Source organism: Misgurnus anguillicaudatus, chromosome 17, assembly GCF_027580225.2.
Source record: "Misgurnus anguillicaudatus chromosome 17, ASM2758022v2, whole genome shotgun sequence".
NCBI lineage: Eukaryota > Metazoa > Chordata > Actinopteri > Cypriniformes > Cobitidae > Misgurnus > Misgurnus anguillicaudatus.
The window spans coordinates 27,258,587-27,274,251 of record NC_073353.2 but is presented as its reverse complement, the minus strand read 5'-3'; the positions used below and the strand labels follow the sequence as shown (position 1 = coordinate 27,274,251).

Below are 15,665 nucleotides of genomic sequence, written 5' to 3'. Positions count from 1 at the left end.
ATTAACCACCTCTGACTGCTTGACTTTCTTTCATTCAGCTCACTCTCATCTGTTTCCTTTTGCATGCATCTTTTGTTTCGGCTCATGTTTTGATTTTTTCTACCTTCCTTACACCGCACTCAGCTTCCCAGATGGTGCAGGAAGCTGCCTGTGAGTATAACAGGAAGTCTGTTTAGTACTAGTGCCCACTGAAGATTTACCCCCAAAAAAGTTCCTCTGTGTTCATGAGCTTTATAAGTAAAAAAATGTATAGCTTCTTTATAACTCCCTGAATGGCATACATTTGGTCTCATTCACTAACCGTGGACACACATATTTATGCATAAATGCATGTGTGAATATCATGATAAAGCAGAATGGATTAGATTTATGTATTTTCTTAATTTAGGATCAGATTTAATCACATGGGCCCTAAACAGCAAGTAACATGGAAGTCTTAGTAACATGGAATGAATATTAAAATATTCAGTGTGAATATTAGAAGTAACTAAATTGATGATCATTTAAATATTTGACCCTGGACCACAAACCGAGTCATAAGTCACGTGGGTGTATTTGAAGAGTTTGGTTTCAAAACGCAATAAATCCATTTTGACTAATTTTGGTAAAAATGTGTTTCTATACCAAGAAAGTGACAAGATGAAAACCCCTATTTTCTGTTACCAACTTTCACATAGCATCTTTAGGTTATAAAAACATTATAAATTCAAATCTATAATTTGATTTTCAAAGATTTATTATTAAAAAAAAAATTCCGCAAAATGCAATAAATCTATTGAATCAATATATAAATGTGCATTCATCTTTGCCATGTTATATTCATTTAGTTGACTAGTGGTATACAGTGATTAAAAAAATTAACATTAATGGCATTGATCAAAACACTGTCGTCATTTTAAGAACACTGTCATTGCTGCTGTGTTTCTTTGGGACGTCGTCGCTGAACTTTTTCTGACAGCAATTAGCTGTAAATGTTTTGGTCCTGCTCGAGTAAAAGCTACTTACTTTGAGTAAAAGAATGGAAATATTTTCATAAGATCCCCTGGGATTAATGTGACAGAAACTGTTGTGTGAGAACAAGCTGGCATTTTTCCGTTACCCGAGTGGCTTACATTTCTTTCCGCTACAGAAAACCACCACAGGTTTATCCATTCCAACAAAGGTATTATTTATTTTGTTTGTTTTGTTTGTTGATCACGAAGTACAAAGTAGATGAGGAGAACCTAGGATTCCATATGTATTCAACGCGCCGCCATTGTTGTTTACAATGCATGGAATGATGCGCTGGGATTTGTTAAAGGAATAGTCTACTCATTTTCAATATTAAAATATGTTATTACCTTAACTAAGAATTGTTGATACATCCCTCTATCATCTGTGTGCGTGCACGTAAGCGCTGGAGCGCGCTGCGACGCTTCGATAGCATTTAGCTTAGCCCCATTCATTCAATGGTACCATTTAGAGATAAAGTTAGAAGTGACCAAACACATCAACGTTTTTCCTATTTAAGACGAGTAGTTATACGAGCAAGTTTGGTGGTACAAAATAAAACGTAGCGCTTTTCTAAGTGGATTTAAAAGAGGAACTATATTTTATGGCGTAATAGCACTTTTGGGAGTACTTCGACTCTCCTGAAAAGTCCGCTCCCCTTCTCACTCTCATAATGGGAGCGGGAGGGTGTTACTGCGCCAAGTTGAAGTACTCCCAAAAGTGCTATTACGCCATAAAATATAGTTCCTATAAGCGCTCCAGCGCTTACGTGCACGCACACAGATGATAGAGGGATGTATCAACAGTTCTAAGTTAAGGTTATAACATATTTTAATATTGAAAATGAGTAGACTATTCCTTTAAGCGGATTTATTGCATTCTGTAGAGAAGGAGAACTGACATTTATCGCGTTTTGGGAAAAAAGATGACAGAATAACACCGCGGATAACGGATGTTGCATAAAATTAAGAATTTACTTTTTAATACCGACCTGATACAATACTGATTTTGGTGGTAACTAATTTTTTTTGAACGGCGTTTATCACGTTTTGGGAAAAAGAGAGAAAAGATGACAGAATAACACGGCGGATAACGGATTTTGCGTAAAATTAAGAATTTACTTTTTAATACTGACCTGATACAATACTGATTTTGGTGGTTAAATTTTTTTTTTAAATGGCGTTTATCGCATTTTGGAACCAAACTCTTAATTTGTAGCAATAGTCAACAATATTGTATGGGTCAAAATTGATGTTTTTTTAATGCCAAAAAGGCATTAGTATATTAAGCAAAGGTCATGCTCCATGGAGTTTTTTGTATATTTCCTACCGTAAATATATAAAAAAAAAAATCCAATATATTTTGCAACCTTGGATATATAAGTAGTTGTATATTGGCCAAATATTGTCCTATCCTAACAAATAAATCAATATAAAGCTTATTTATCCACTGTTTAGATGATGTATAAATCTCAATTTCAAAAAATTGACCAATATGACTGTGTTAGGGGCCGTTCACATGTCGCGCCTAAACCGCATGGAAAATGAAAGGCCTTTTTGTCACATGACCTGCGGTGCGCTTGCGGCATTCTGAGAAGTTGAATTTTTGTATTAACTCGATGCGGTGCGAACGCGCCTGGAAAAAGCGTGCATGTCGCACCGTGTGTGTGCCGTGACCGCGTCGCTTCCATTATGAGCGTGCATACTGCGCGCCTACATATAAAATAACAAACTTGAGTGCGCAAAAGATGCGATATGTGAATCACCCCTTATGTGGTCTTTAAAGGCGATTTTCTCAATATTTCTTTTTTTTTCATCCTCAGATTCCAGATTTTCAAATAGTTGTGTCTCGGCCAAATATGGTCCTATCCTAACAAACTATACATCAATGGAAAGCTTATTTTTGTATAGCGTTCAGATGATGTATAAATCTCAGTTTCAAAAAATTGACCCATATGACTGTGCTATGTGGTCTTTAAATGCGATTTTCTCGATATTTCATTTTTTTCCACCCTCAGATTACAGATTTTTTAAATAGTTTTGTCTCGCCAAATATTGTCCTATCCTAACAAACTATACATTAATGGAAAGCTTATGTAATGTATGATTTACCCATATGATATGTGATCTTTGTTAGTGAATGAGACTCAGAAATATATATCTTCACATATACTAGGACCATCCTCATCCTCAACTCTCCTTCAAAATGTTTTGCAGTTAGTCTACACTATTAAAAACAAAGGTGCTACAGAAAGGTGCCATAGAAGGAAAAAACAATTAGTGAATGACAATGTGAATTTTCAAATCACCAAACTTCTTTGCATGTGCTTTTGTTTCTCTTTCCCACCTTCCCATGCGTCTGAATATAACCGAACAGAGCGTGACGTCTACCGTGACCACACCTTTATCCCGTCCGCTCACTCTTGTTTTTTCGTTCTGCAGGACGAGTCGCTACAGAGACTGCAGAAGGAATCTGAGATTCTCCAGAAAACATATGCACACTACTTTGACCAAACCATCATCAATAATGAGATTGATGAGACTATCCGACTCCTGGAGGAGGCCATAGAACTGGTTTGCACCACCTCCCAGTGGGTGCCGGTGTCCTGGGTTTATTAAAACATACGACCTGTAACCTTAAGCCCGTGCAACCTCACACTTTGCAATGCATCTCTGCAAAAAAAGAAACTTTCCCGCTGATGAAAATAGAAACGAGACCCAGCGCTGACGTTCAACAACATCGATGTGTACAAGCCCTTCAGTGAGCCCAGTCTTGGCCCCTCACAGACTACCTAGACGTAGTGTTGTATCAATAAAAAAAGATCTATGAAATACTAAATATTGTCATGTCTATATAGCTAGGAGGCAACATTTTGTAGACGTTTGTTTTAAAGAGACAGTATCCTTATTTTCATGAGCGTTTGTACCGGAGCAAAAGTGCAGTATTAAATCCTCATAGAGATTTTTCTGTCTGACCCATCCATTAACTCGGCCATCAAACATAATCCTCACATTATCTGTGCAGCGTTCAGCGCGCTCCAACCCACAGTTATTTAGCTTAGGTTTTAAACCAGCTCACTTTTTGTCTGCGTGTCCTCTTTTACACGTGGATACTGTCTCTCTAAAGACCTGCATAAATGTTTTAGAGATTTGAATGAGATCTCATGCATGTGAACATTCACAAACCGTCAGTGTTAGCTGTGTTCAGACTGTCATCCACAGCAGATTGCATTCCATTCGTCCGGACAAACGCGTTCAAAGTGGAGCCGGTGACAAGCAAAACATCAATGAAGAACAGACCTATGCACATCCCTTGCATTTTGGCAACTTTGTAAACGATTTATTTTTACCAATCATGTAGTACGATGTGTTTGTAAATGGATTTTTATTTGTTGTACGATTAAAGGGTTAGGGATGAAATACTAAAAAAACAACTGTTCTGCCATTTCAGAGTATTAATGTTTTAAAAAAAGAAAAAGTCCCATTTATATTCTGTGCAGTGGACTGCGTGGCGAAAGGCGACGCGTCTGTTCGTCTGAACGGTTGTGTAAATGACAAACTGTTTACTCAAACTGCCCTGTGTAAATTCCTCTGTTGATGACGGAGCAGCTCTTCAGTATGAGAGTGTTTTTTTAAATATATTTCCTTTTATGTGGTGAAGAACTTGTCTGCGTCTTCTGTGCTGCGTTTCGTCGTCTCTTTTTACTTTGCTTGGCTTCCTGGTGCGAGTTGGCAGAGGTGCGCCGAATGGAAACGTTTCGCCTTTTCGTCCTTCACGGTTTTGTTTTTCCAGATTTATCCCAGCAGCTGTGGTAGGTCACTCCCTGTCTGCCTGATTCTGTGTGAAGGCAGCTGGGATCAAAGCCTACATAGAGCACTAAATCCAATTGTTTTGCATTTTGCATTGGGGCACTGCACACCTGAAAATTTAATTTTAGGATTTTAAAATGTGTAAGAAATAGGCCAGATTTCATTGCTTTCATTGTAGCGCACATGCAAGATGCAAGTTGAGTTTATTCCATCATAAGTTCATGCTTTCATTAAAGCAAAAGGTCACAAAATAATTGCATTTTTTACTTGTCATTATACATTGTACAAAATTGTTTTCCACTTAAATTTTTAAGTATAATCGCATTGTCATTTCAACTTTTTTTTACCTAACTCACTAGTGATGAGTTGCTGTAACTTATAAAATAAAGTTGGAATAATTAAGGAATAATTATAAAATAAAGAAGGAATAATTGATGAAGGGCTGTTGAATTATTCGAAAAATAATGCACACCCAAAGTGGTAATGTGGCACGAGTGTGCATTGTTTTTTCAATAATTCAAAGGACTGAGGTCAATTATTTTTCTTCAACCCAATCTCATGGAAATTTGGGTTGTAGTCACGAAATATTTGATTATGTATTTGTGTTGTTGTCACGATTTTTTGCTGTTTTTCGTGCCACTGAAGCATGAATGTTTTTTTCGTGTCACCCAGAACAAATTTCTATGGACAGTTTATCATGTGTGTGGCACGACTTTCTTTATCGTGTCATTTTATATTTATATTTATATTTACTTTTCTCATTGTTGTCTGCGACATCCTAACCCAAAACCCAACTCCATAATAATTTTAAAAGCAGAAGAAAAACATGTAGAAACCAATGTATAAAATTACATCCTAACGCAAACCCCAAATCTAACCCTAACCCCAAGCGACAATGAGTCTCATTCACTAAGCATGCGTGCGCGGGAATTTGTTCTTAGAATGTGCATACGGATGCTTTAACTTCATAATTTAACAAAAACTTTCATACTAATTTTTATTTAAAAAAAAAGGTAAAAACAACTTCAACCACATGTACGCAATAATCATGAACAAGGAAAAAGAACCCCTATAATATATATCTGTGTTATATATTTATATCTTTTTTTCCTTGTTCATGATTATTGCGTAGATGTGGTCGAAGTTGTTTTTGCGTTTTTGTATACATTTGGAATAGAATTGGTATGAGGGTTTTTGTTGAATCATGATTTGTAAGTTGAAGCGTCCGTATGTTTTAACTTGTTTTGCGAGCAAATTTGTGCGTGCGCATGCTTGGTGAGTGAGACTCATTGATTTAAAAATATAAAAACAATGAGAAAAATAATATAAAGTGACACGATAAAAAAGGTCGTGTCACGGCGCAAGAGGCTGTTTATAGAAATTTGTGCTCCGGTGGCACGAAAGACAGCTGAAAATCGTGTCAATGGCACAAGGAAATTAATAAAAAATATTGTGACTATAACACGACTTGCCGTGAGATAGGGTATAGTCCTTTAGTGGTTATTTTAAGACATTTGATAGGTCAGGTATAAAAAACAATCTGTAATGGGGAAAAAAGCTGTTGAATTTGAAAAGTGGCCCAGATCTGGTGCAGAGTCTTTTTGTGTTTGTGAAACGTTGAATTGCAGCAGAAAATATCCAAAGATATTTTCAATCCGACATGTTCGTACAGTCTTAAAAATGAATGTGTTGTACAAAATGTACTGTGCTGTAATACATAAAGCAGGTTTTATTTACATGATTACACCAGAAGACACAACTAACACCTTTTAACCATAAACAAGTTTTCTGCTCCACTGGGTTTAACTCCATTAGAGCACTTCAGTTTCTTTCATAATGAAGAACAGAATGTGAAAGAAGAGCCACACCTTTTACCTGCTGAGCTCTGGATGACGCAGATAGCCGTGTACCTGCCTGACTCGTACTTGAGCTGTCCTATACACAAATGCTGAGAAACTTTTTCAGTTAAGCTAAAGATAGGCAAGACAGACTTAACCAAAACATTGATTTAGCTAAACCTTATTACCTTGATAATAGATTTTACTGATATAACTGTAGTCATTTCCATAACAAGTAAATCCAACTATTTTTTACAAAAATTTAAATGAGGTTTTCCTTAAAATAGCCTATCATGTCACAGCCAATGGTGTAGTATATGGTGCAGACGTACTTTAGGCGACCCATGTTCAAATCCCAGCTCCTTCTTTCCACCCTTTACTTTTCTGTCCTCTCCTTATATACAGTCTATTGAACAAAGGCAAAAATGGACTAAAAAATAAGAGCCTATCATAAATAAAATGACATGGATCTCGACTGTATGTGAGTGCATTGTGCATTTTTTTAGATCAGTTTAACACAACAATTAAGGCTAAACATCTTTAAAATGCAGTAAAATATTAATAAATGCCATTAATGACTCATCAAAAATGTAACAGAAATATACTCTCAAATATTTTTATTTTTTATTTCAGTATATTTATTATTTTATACAATAATCTGTTTTTTTAAGTATAGATGGTTTCATAGGACAAACAGGTTAAGCACCTGGGCCTCATTTATAAAGTGTGCGCACACACACATTTAATCGTAAAGTGTGTGTACGCAAAAATCCACGGCAAAGTTCATATTGATAAAAATTTGATGTGGAAAAGTGCTTAGTGCCTCGTACGCACTTTTGCTTGTCAGACTGCTGCAGATTTTTGACAATATAAGCCATTCTTGCTGCTCGAAATAGTGTTTAACATTGACAAGCATTCTTTTATATGTCTATGACATTAATTAAGCATCGTTTAAAGGCGGAGGTCTGAATCTGCTCAGCTGCGCACAAGTTCAAGATCATTTGCGATTTATAAATTTTAAAGGCGTGCGCACGTTTTCTGTGCTTAAGTTCGGTTTATGAATCACACATATGCATTTTTGATAAATGATCGTAAGATCAAATGTAGGATGGTTTCTACACAGCATTTTATAAATGAGGCCCCTGGCCCGAAGTTAACTTCCGGTCTGTGGTTGTTATATCAGTCTGGCTTATGACTAAAAAACACAGTCCTTGTCGAAAATAAAAAGTGTTTTGTTTCCTAAAGACGAGGTGAGACAGCGAGCATGGCCCTGTCCCAAATGGCGCACTTCATGTGGACTTTCGGTCTCGTGGCCTTAAATTGCGCGTGCTCGCTTAGTCCACGAGTCCGTAGGGTGTCCCATCTGTCATTTTTACGCTTTGAAGTGTGCTCATCAGCGCCTCCTTTGCCCCCTTGATGCGGTCTTCAGCAAAGCCCGCACTGCAGCAGGCTTCGCGCACTTTACCAACCCAGAAGTCCTTGCGAAAGAGCAATCAGACCAATCAGACGACGGAAGGGAGGAGCTCACACTGACGGGCAACTTCTTTACCTATTTCCGGTGTGACGCTTGAGTCTGTCCCAAAATATGACTCCGTTGCACCCACGTGGACTCGCATTAAGGGTCCCTAAAGTCTGGACTACGTGATGTCATCAAAGTGTGGACTCTGAGGAGGACCACAAGTCCGGAGTGTGCCATTTGGGACAGGACCCATGAATCACTGTGCGAAGAGAGGTTCCAGGCAAGAATTCAAGGATCTAACGCTGTACACATTTATTTTACACCGTAACGTTAGCTCAGTTTAAATCTAAAGCATATCAACTAATACACTAGTAATTACCAAGCTATTTATTTGCTTGTCATCAGAAATGATCTACTCTAGAGGGACTCTGTTGTTATTGATTCTTTTTGTACCGGAAGTTAAGTTTGGGCCACAAAATGTTAACGCTAAAACGTCTATATTAATTCAACCAAGATGATAAAACAGATTTATGCACAGTTGCCAATGTTCTTACTCAGATCTCCTGGATGAATATTTAATGCTGTAACCTGGAGTCAGTAGTTCAGGATTGTGCCATCATCCACTAATAATGTCTATATTGTGCTATGGATAAAAGAGGTATATCATCATAATGGCAAAAAGCCATAATAAAGCCAATCCATTTGGTTATGATATGAAGCAGCTTACATTACAGAGTGCACTTAAGCTTCACAGAAAATGAGGGCTAATGCATTTTCCAGAACTGGAAACTTACCCAGCTCAATGAACCAAACAAAAGAGGACAGCATGCCATCTGGTGAAATGATAGCGAGAAGCTTTGTCCGACAAATCTCATACACGACAAATGTCACAAAATGTATAAACTTGTGTTGCAGATTATCAGGAGAGTTGTACACATGTTAATGCTTGTGTCCATCTCATTGAATACATGCAAGACTTGTTTTCCATTTAAAGAGATTCATGTTAAAGCAACAGTCACCTTTAATCCTGGTTTATCCGCCAGACTGTTTAATGAGAAAACCCAAGGCATGAAAAATCAACCTTCATCACAGCCTTAAATCCAGATGTTTTCTCATCCGACAACTGGAAAATTACTTCCTTTCTTGGATGCATTTCAACAGGCATCAATGCAGTCCGACAGAAATCCAATCTGTCCTTGAAGGAGAAATATAAGAAACATTGCATCAATAGCACAGAAGAGTCCAGGTCCAGAAGAAACCTGACTCTCAGCTGAGTCCTGCTGAGTGCCGTTCCTCAAGCTGTCTGTAGAGTTCATCATCTCATCCCTCCATTCCTGCTGCAGGAGTTTGGAAATGAGGCTGTTGAACTTGTTCTCTGTGGTGGTGGTGGTGTAGTCAGGAAGAGCGGTGGTGAGGTTGAGTTCCGGTGGATCCACGCAAGTCCCGTTCAGATGGGCGTAGACCACTTCGCTCAGATCCAGGCCGGCCACAGAGGAAGGTGATGCGCATGGGATGTCTCTCACCAGCTTGTAGCTCTCCATCCATTCTTTCAACCACACCAGGTCACAGCTGCACTCCCAAGGGTTTCGAAAGAGATACAGGCGGCCGATGAAATAGATGGGCTGAAATACAGAGAATGGCAAAGATGTGAGGTTGTTGCTGTTCAGGTGAAGTGCGATGAGGCTCGTGAGGTTCTCGAAGGAGCCCTTCTCAATATAGGCCAGCCGGTTTCGATCCAGGTAAAGCACCTCAAGCTCTACCAGATCACTGAACCATGTTTTGGAGATATTGGTCAACAGATTCCCACCCAGGTTTAACATTTTTAAGTTGCTTAGGCCTTTGAAAGCCTGCTGGGGTAGGTCAACCAAAAGATTATCATTTAGGTAGAAGTTCTCCAGACGTAGTAGATCTTTGAAGGCTTCGTCATGGATAACGCTTATGTGATTCTCCTGTAAGTTAAGGTATTTGAGGTTGGCCAAGCCTAATAATGAGTTATAGGCTACCGCTTCGATCTTATTGCGTTCCAAGTAAACGTGCGTAAGGTTTTCCATCCCCCGCAAAGTGCCGGGAACGCGTCGGAAGTTGTTATTAAAACACAACAGTTCCTTGAGGGAAATTTGCTCGATGAAGATGCGGTCCGGCATGCTGAAGAGGTTACAGTCGGAAAGATCCAGGCGCACCAAACGTTTAAGTGACGTGAACGTGCGGGTGTGCAGGTAACGGATGTACTCATTGTGGGCCATCCTGAGCTCCACCAAATTGGGGAGCCCTTTAAACGCGCCTGGTGTGATGAAGGAGATGTTGTTGTGGTCTAGCGAGAGGGACTTGAGCGAAGGCAGAGTGCCGAAAGCCCGCTCGGACAAAAACTTCAAGCTGTTCTTGTCGAGGTTGATGGATGTGGCATCGCAGGGGAATTCTTTTGGTAGGTCGACCATATTGACGTGGTCACACAGGACGCTGCAGTTCTTCTCTGGAGTGCAAGTGCAACTAGGTGGACAGGAACGTGTGCAGGACCACATAGCCGGGGCATGAGGGAGCAGGAGGAAATACACTTTTGAGAAACAAGAAATAAAGAGGATAAATTATAAAGTGATCTTACATTAAGAGCCTGTTTAACATGTTTTTAAATGTATACACTGTCAGAAAAAAGGTTTAAAACTGTACCTTTTCTATGGCTGGGGTTGTACCCTTGGATTCCGTTATGTACCCTTACAGGTATACTAAACATAATACAATGTTGTACCTTTTTGGGTACATTACTGTACCTTACTGTGTGCCTATTGTTACCTTTAAAGGTACAGTTAAATGTTTTGTACCCCTAACATCTAAGTGGTACAAAATTGGTCATTTAAGGTACAGAATAGGTCCATAGGTTATGAAATTGTACCCAAAAAGGTACAAGATTTTAATGTATTATATACTTATAAAGGTAAACAAATAAACCCCAGTGACACCTTTTTCCCCCAGTAATTTATGAATCTATTTGGCAAAAACTTCAACACTATTCCTTGACAATACGTACCTGTTTTATGAGGTGGCTTGTATAAATTTGTACAATCTGCTCCATGAAAAAACTAGAGGTGGAGTTTCATTTATTTATCTGGTTTTGTACAATCGATTTTTTAATGAATTCATATGAAATTGCCACCATGAAAAATAAGTGGGTCAATGACGTTAATTATTTTGTGTCCGTATGGTTAAATTAAACATAAAAGGGTTAAAATTTCAAAATAAATGTGCAGATTACTTGCATACATTCTCTTTTTTGAACACCATTTTGAAAGAATATTTGGGGGAAATTGCAAAAATGTTAATGTGATGTAACCGGTCTGTGTCAATTGGTGTAACTAGTATTTTTTTAATAAAAATATAAATATATTCATATTTAAATATATTCTAGTTTAGTTTTTTTACATATATTTAAAATAATTTGTCAAAGATTATTTAGAAAACAGCCGTTTTCGGCACTGGACAAATATTAGAAAAATACATTAAAATTTACATTTAGAAATAACAAATAAAATGATATTTTAAAATTATTATTTTTTTATGATTACGCTTGCATGCCATCAAGGTGGATAAAATATTTAATATTTATCTTTTTTGGCACAATTGGCAGTTACACCATTTGATATTTTCAGGTCCATTCAGTCTTAACTTTCATAAAAATGGTGCAAATAAAATTATCATAAATACACTATGTGCACTGAAATAAACCTGATGCATGCTTTTAAAACAAGATTTGTAAAAACATTTTTTCATGAGATCACACTTTCATTCCAAAGCCATTTACAGTATTCAATGTGCACATAATGATAATTTATGTGTTAAATATCACAGGTACAAAATAAAAGTATATTTAAAATATAATCAAACACTAGCAAGTACATTTTTAGTACATTATTTTTTTTGTGCTAAATAAAAGTGCAAAAGTTATACACGACAAATATACTTAAAAAAGTATAGTTCAACTTCAGTAGTGCACTTAAAAAAGTATACTAAATACCAGCAATACTAACAAAAATAGATTTTTAGTGTATTAAAATATACAGTGTCTCAAAAGATGAGTACTTAAGTTATACTAAAGACTATTTTATTATATAAAAATAAACTTGGGTATGAAAATAGAACATTTACTAAGTGCACTTGGATAAATTGTATTTTAGTGCACTTTTTTTCACCTGGAATATTAAACCCATGATTGTTAGCCAAAAATCTCTAAAATAAATAAATAAATCAATTGAATACCAATAGGTTACACAAGAACTAAATGTGACCCTAAAGTCTCATAATCTAAAAATGAGATTAAGAGCAGCAAAGATGATTTCAAAGTTGATCTTTGACATGACCTTAGTCTGTATTAAAGATATCAATGTTATATTTCACAGAATGTTCTTTATATTATAGATTTTTTATTTTATAGGATGCTTTTATGTAGAAAACTTTAAATCACAAAAAAGGACATGACAGCTAGGTTTTCACAGAATAGGTCACATATAGTATTAAGTGCCGTCGTGTAACATGCAGAAATTGATTTGGTACATATTCACTAGATACCTTGAATAACATTTTAAGATCAAAGTTCCAGATTTTATTTTGATGATAATACAGACATGAAATTCTGGTCAAGAAGCATAAGAAATCACTTTGCCAATGAGAGCTTAAGACGCTGTGGGAGATTACAGAGGGCACAACAGGTGACTGGAGGAATAATTCAATGTGTTACTCTGTTCTGTAGCTGCACACCACCATACAATTATACTGATTAACAAAGAACAGATTAGAGATAACCTAAATACTTCAGATATTGTTTGCTTCAATTCATATTGACCCTGGTTTTCTACAACACACTGTTAACCAATCAAATGCTTACAGTTTTATACATTTAGGAATGAAATTGAATCAAATTTAATAAACTGCTCACATAAATTGCAAGAACTCAAACTTAGTGGTTTTATTTTTGTCTGAGACTTACCGGCAACACGAAAAAGACACATCGCTGGTTCCTCTCAGCTGTGGGTTTAAAGGATGAAATTAAACATTTTACAAATTCACATTTCCATTTGAAAATATGAAAATGTCAAATTTATTACATAAGTTATTACAAAATGATAGAACGTTTAACTACTTACTATCCAAGTGATTCCAGTAAAAGTGCTCCTTGACTAACAGATAATAAAAGATCCTCAAGTTCTCTCAACATGCCTACATGTCTGTACTGCTTCATTCCAAGGGAAAACATGAATGGATTAAAGGTCCTGTATCAACGTACACCCAACTGGTATCAGCACTTTTTCCAAAAGCCATCACTTAATGGCAGAAAAATCCTAGGATTATATGTTGTTTAATGCAGTATGCTAAAATGATGGAGAGCAGAAATGACCTACTGGGCTCCAATGGTACATACAGATAACAAAATAAAATCCTTTTACGTAAAACAGCCGGTTGTGGCTATTAAATGCTACCAGACTTTTCAGGAAACATTTATAACATCGGTCTTGAACACCTTTAATGAAAGAATGTTATATTACATGTGACTTATATAAAGGAGAATGGGGTATAATGTGCCATTTTATGAAAGTGCCTAACTCACAGGTAGCTTTGCAGTTTCCACAAGTTTTGTAAAATGGCAAAGGATTTTTCAACATATAACTTCATGGGATTCAATTCTGGATCATTTTCTTTCTCAAACGGATATTTCATTATAGAATCTGAAAGTGCACTGGTCAAGATTTTTTTTTTCAGAAGTGCTGCTCGTGACAAAGGTCATGCAGTTTCCCAACCTGCTGTAATCAGATTGTACTGCCTCAAATAGGGGTCAAGCAATACCATACAAGGGAGGTAAACAAACCATTGTGTAATTTGCATTAAAACAGAATATGATGGTTATATTGTTTAGTAATTTTGTTTGTTGACAAAATTCAACAGCTGCTTGAAAGTAAATAGTGTAATCTTGGAATACTAGTTCTGTTTTTGTTAGATATAAAAAAGAAATGTACTTTTAAACTGGGAGCACAAAACCAGTCAAGAGTCATTTTTTAAAAGTGATCATAGCGTGAAAATCTAACTTTTTCCATGTTTTAGTGCTATAACAGTGCTTCCATCAACCTATAAAATGTGAAAATGAACAACCCCGTAACTTTGTTTTGGTAAGCCATTTTTTGCCAGCATCATTTGCATTTTAAAGGACACACCCAAAAACAGCACATTTTTACAAAATGTGAAATAGGAATTTTAACATGCTAGAACTAATTATCTGTGGGGATTTTAAGATAAAACTTCACATAAGTACTTTGGGGAGACCAAAGACTTATTTTAACTTACCTTAAAAAAATCTCATAATATGACCCCTTTAAAATTAAGATTTATACATCTGAAAGCTGAATAAAGCTTTATATTGGTTAGGATATGACAATATTTGGCCGAGAAACAACTATTTGAAAATCTGGAATCTGAGGCTGCAAAAATAATTTTTTTTTTAAATCACCTTTAAAGTCGTCCAAATAAAGTGTTTAGCAACACATCTGGGTGATTCTCGCAAAATTAGACTTATGAGGTGTCATGAAACAATTTGATAAAAAATAAAAGTAAATGCAAAGTAAGAGTATCAAAATTAAAAGCATACAGTTACGAACATCTCTTCATGTACTATTTTGCACATGATTTCAAATGACAATTTTTTTTACATTTAAGGGGGAAATTTTTCCATGAATGGATTTGGGTTCTTTGACATGGAAATATTAATAATTTAAAAAATCGAATCAATAAAAAGCTTCAGTATGTGTTATACTATAAACATTTACAGTAAAGAAACATGTGGTATCTGGTGATCATTGGTAAAATGTAGAGAAAATAAGGAAAATATAATTGTGTCCAAGAAAAAATATCTCATCCTCCGCAACAATTTTCAATCATTGTTTAATCCCTCAAGGAACCAACATTTTCCAAAAAAAAAAAAAGATTAGTTGGGACATTGACTGTGACACTCAAGATGGCTACCAGGTAAGCAGTTCTTATTTTTTCTCTCCAGATAAAAGTTGAAACTTTGTTTGTCATAGTACCTAGACAACATTTTAGTTCTCATTACCGAAACATGAGTTTGTAAATGCATATATTTAATGTAATATGTTTCGGTAATGATAATTTTTGATAATGATAATCTAAAAATTTTAAATAATTCTATAGGAAATATTTTTTAAATCCTTTAAAAATAATGCTTATAGTAAGTTCATACCTTAATCTTATGTGCAAGAGGTTTTAAAAAAAAACTGATACTGGACACTTTTTAAGTCTGGATTCCGTAAGAATCACCCATATTACAATGATTAATACATTTACATTAAGAAATGTACAAAAATCTTCATGGAACATGCCTTTACTTAATACCCTAATGATTTTTGGCATTAAAAGTGGATAATTTTTGTATGACTACAGCTACAAACATACCCGTGCTACTTACTAACTAGTTTTGTGATCACAAAGTGAGCATTATCTATTAAAACACATTAAATAAGACAAGAGACACCGACTAGGTAGAGAACAAGTTTCCATTTAGTAAACAAACCGGCG

At 36.1% G+C, this 15,665-nt stretch overlaps 2 protein-coding genes across 12 annotated transcripts in view; one reads left to right on the top strand and one right to left on the bottom strand.

Annotated features, from left to right (window-relative positions):
• Window positions 1–4,423, top strand: part of caska (calcium/calmodulin-dependent serine protein kinase a) — a 197,827-nt gene extending 193,404 nt beyond the window's left edge. For all 11 annotated transcript variants that reach the window (XM_055216501.2, XM_055216502.2, XM_055216507.2 and 8 more), the window contains one exon: window positions 3,432–4,423. In XM_055216501.2, the coding sequence (XP_055072476.1) occupies window positions 3,432–3,608 (177 nt within the window). In that variant the 3' untranslated portion in view covers window positions 3,609–4,423. The remainder of the gene's footprint in view (window positions 1–3,431) is intronic.
• A 3,118-nt stretch (window positions 4,424–7,541) lies between these two features.
• Window positions 7,542–15,627, bottom strand: nyx (nyctalopin). Its single transcript, XM_055215143.2, has 2 exons — window positions 13,072–15,627; window positions 7,542–10,647 (listed from the first exon to the last, which is right to left on the bottom strand). The coding sequence occupies exons 1-2, from the start codon at window positions 13,091–13,093 to the stop codon at window positions 9,251–9,253; spliced, it is 1,419 nt and encodes a 472-aa protein (XP_055071118.2). The 5' UTR covers window positions 13,094–15,627; the 3' UTR covers window positions 7,542–9,250.
• Between the last annotated feature and the right edge of the window lie 38 nt (window positions 15,628–15,665).

Bases quoted from the DNA above. Each gene is read 5' to 3' on its own strand.
- nyx (XM_055215143.2), bottom strand. From the start codon at position 13,093: ATGTGTCTTTTTCGTGTTGCCG. The intron at 10,648-13,071 runs GTAAGTCTCAGA...GTTTCTCAAAAG, and splicing joins GTGTCTTTTTCGTGTTGCCG to TGTATTTCCTCCTGCTCCCT.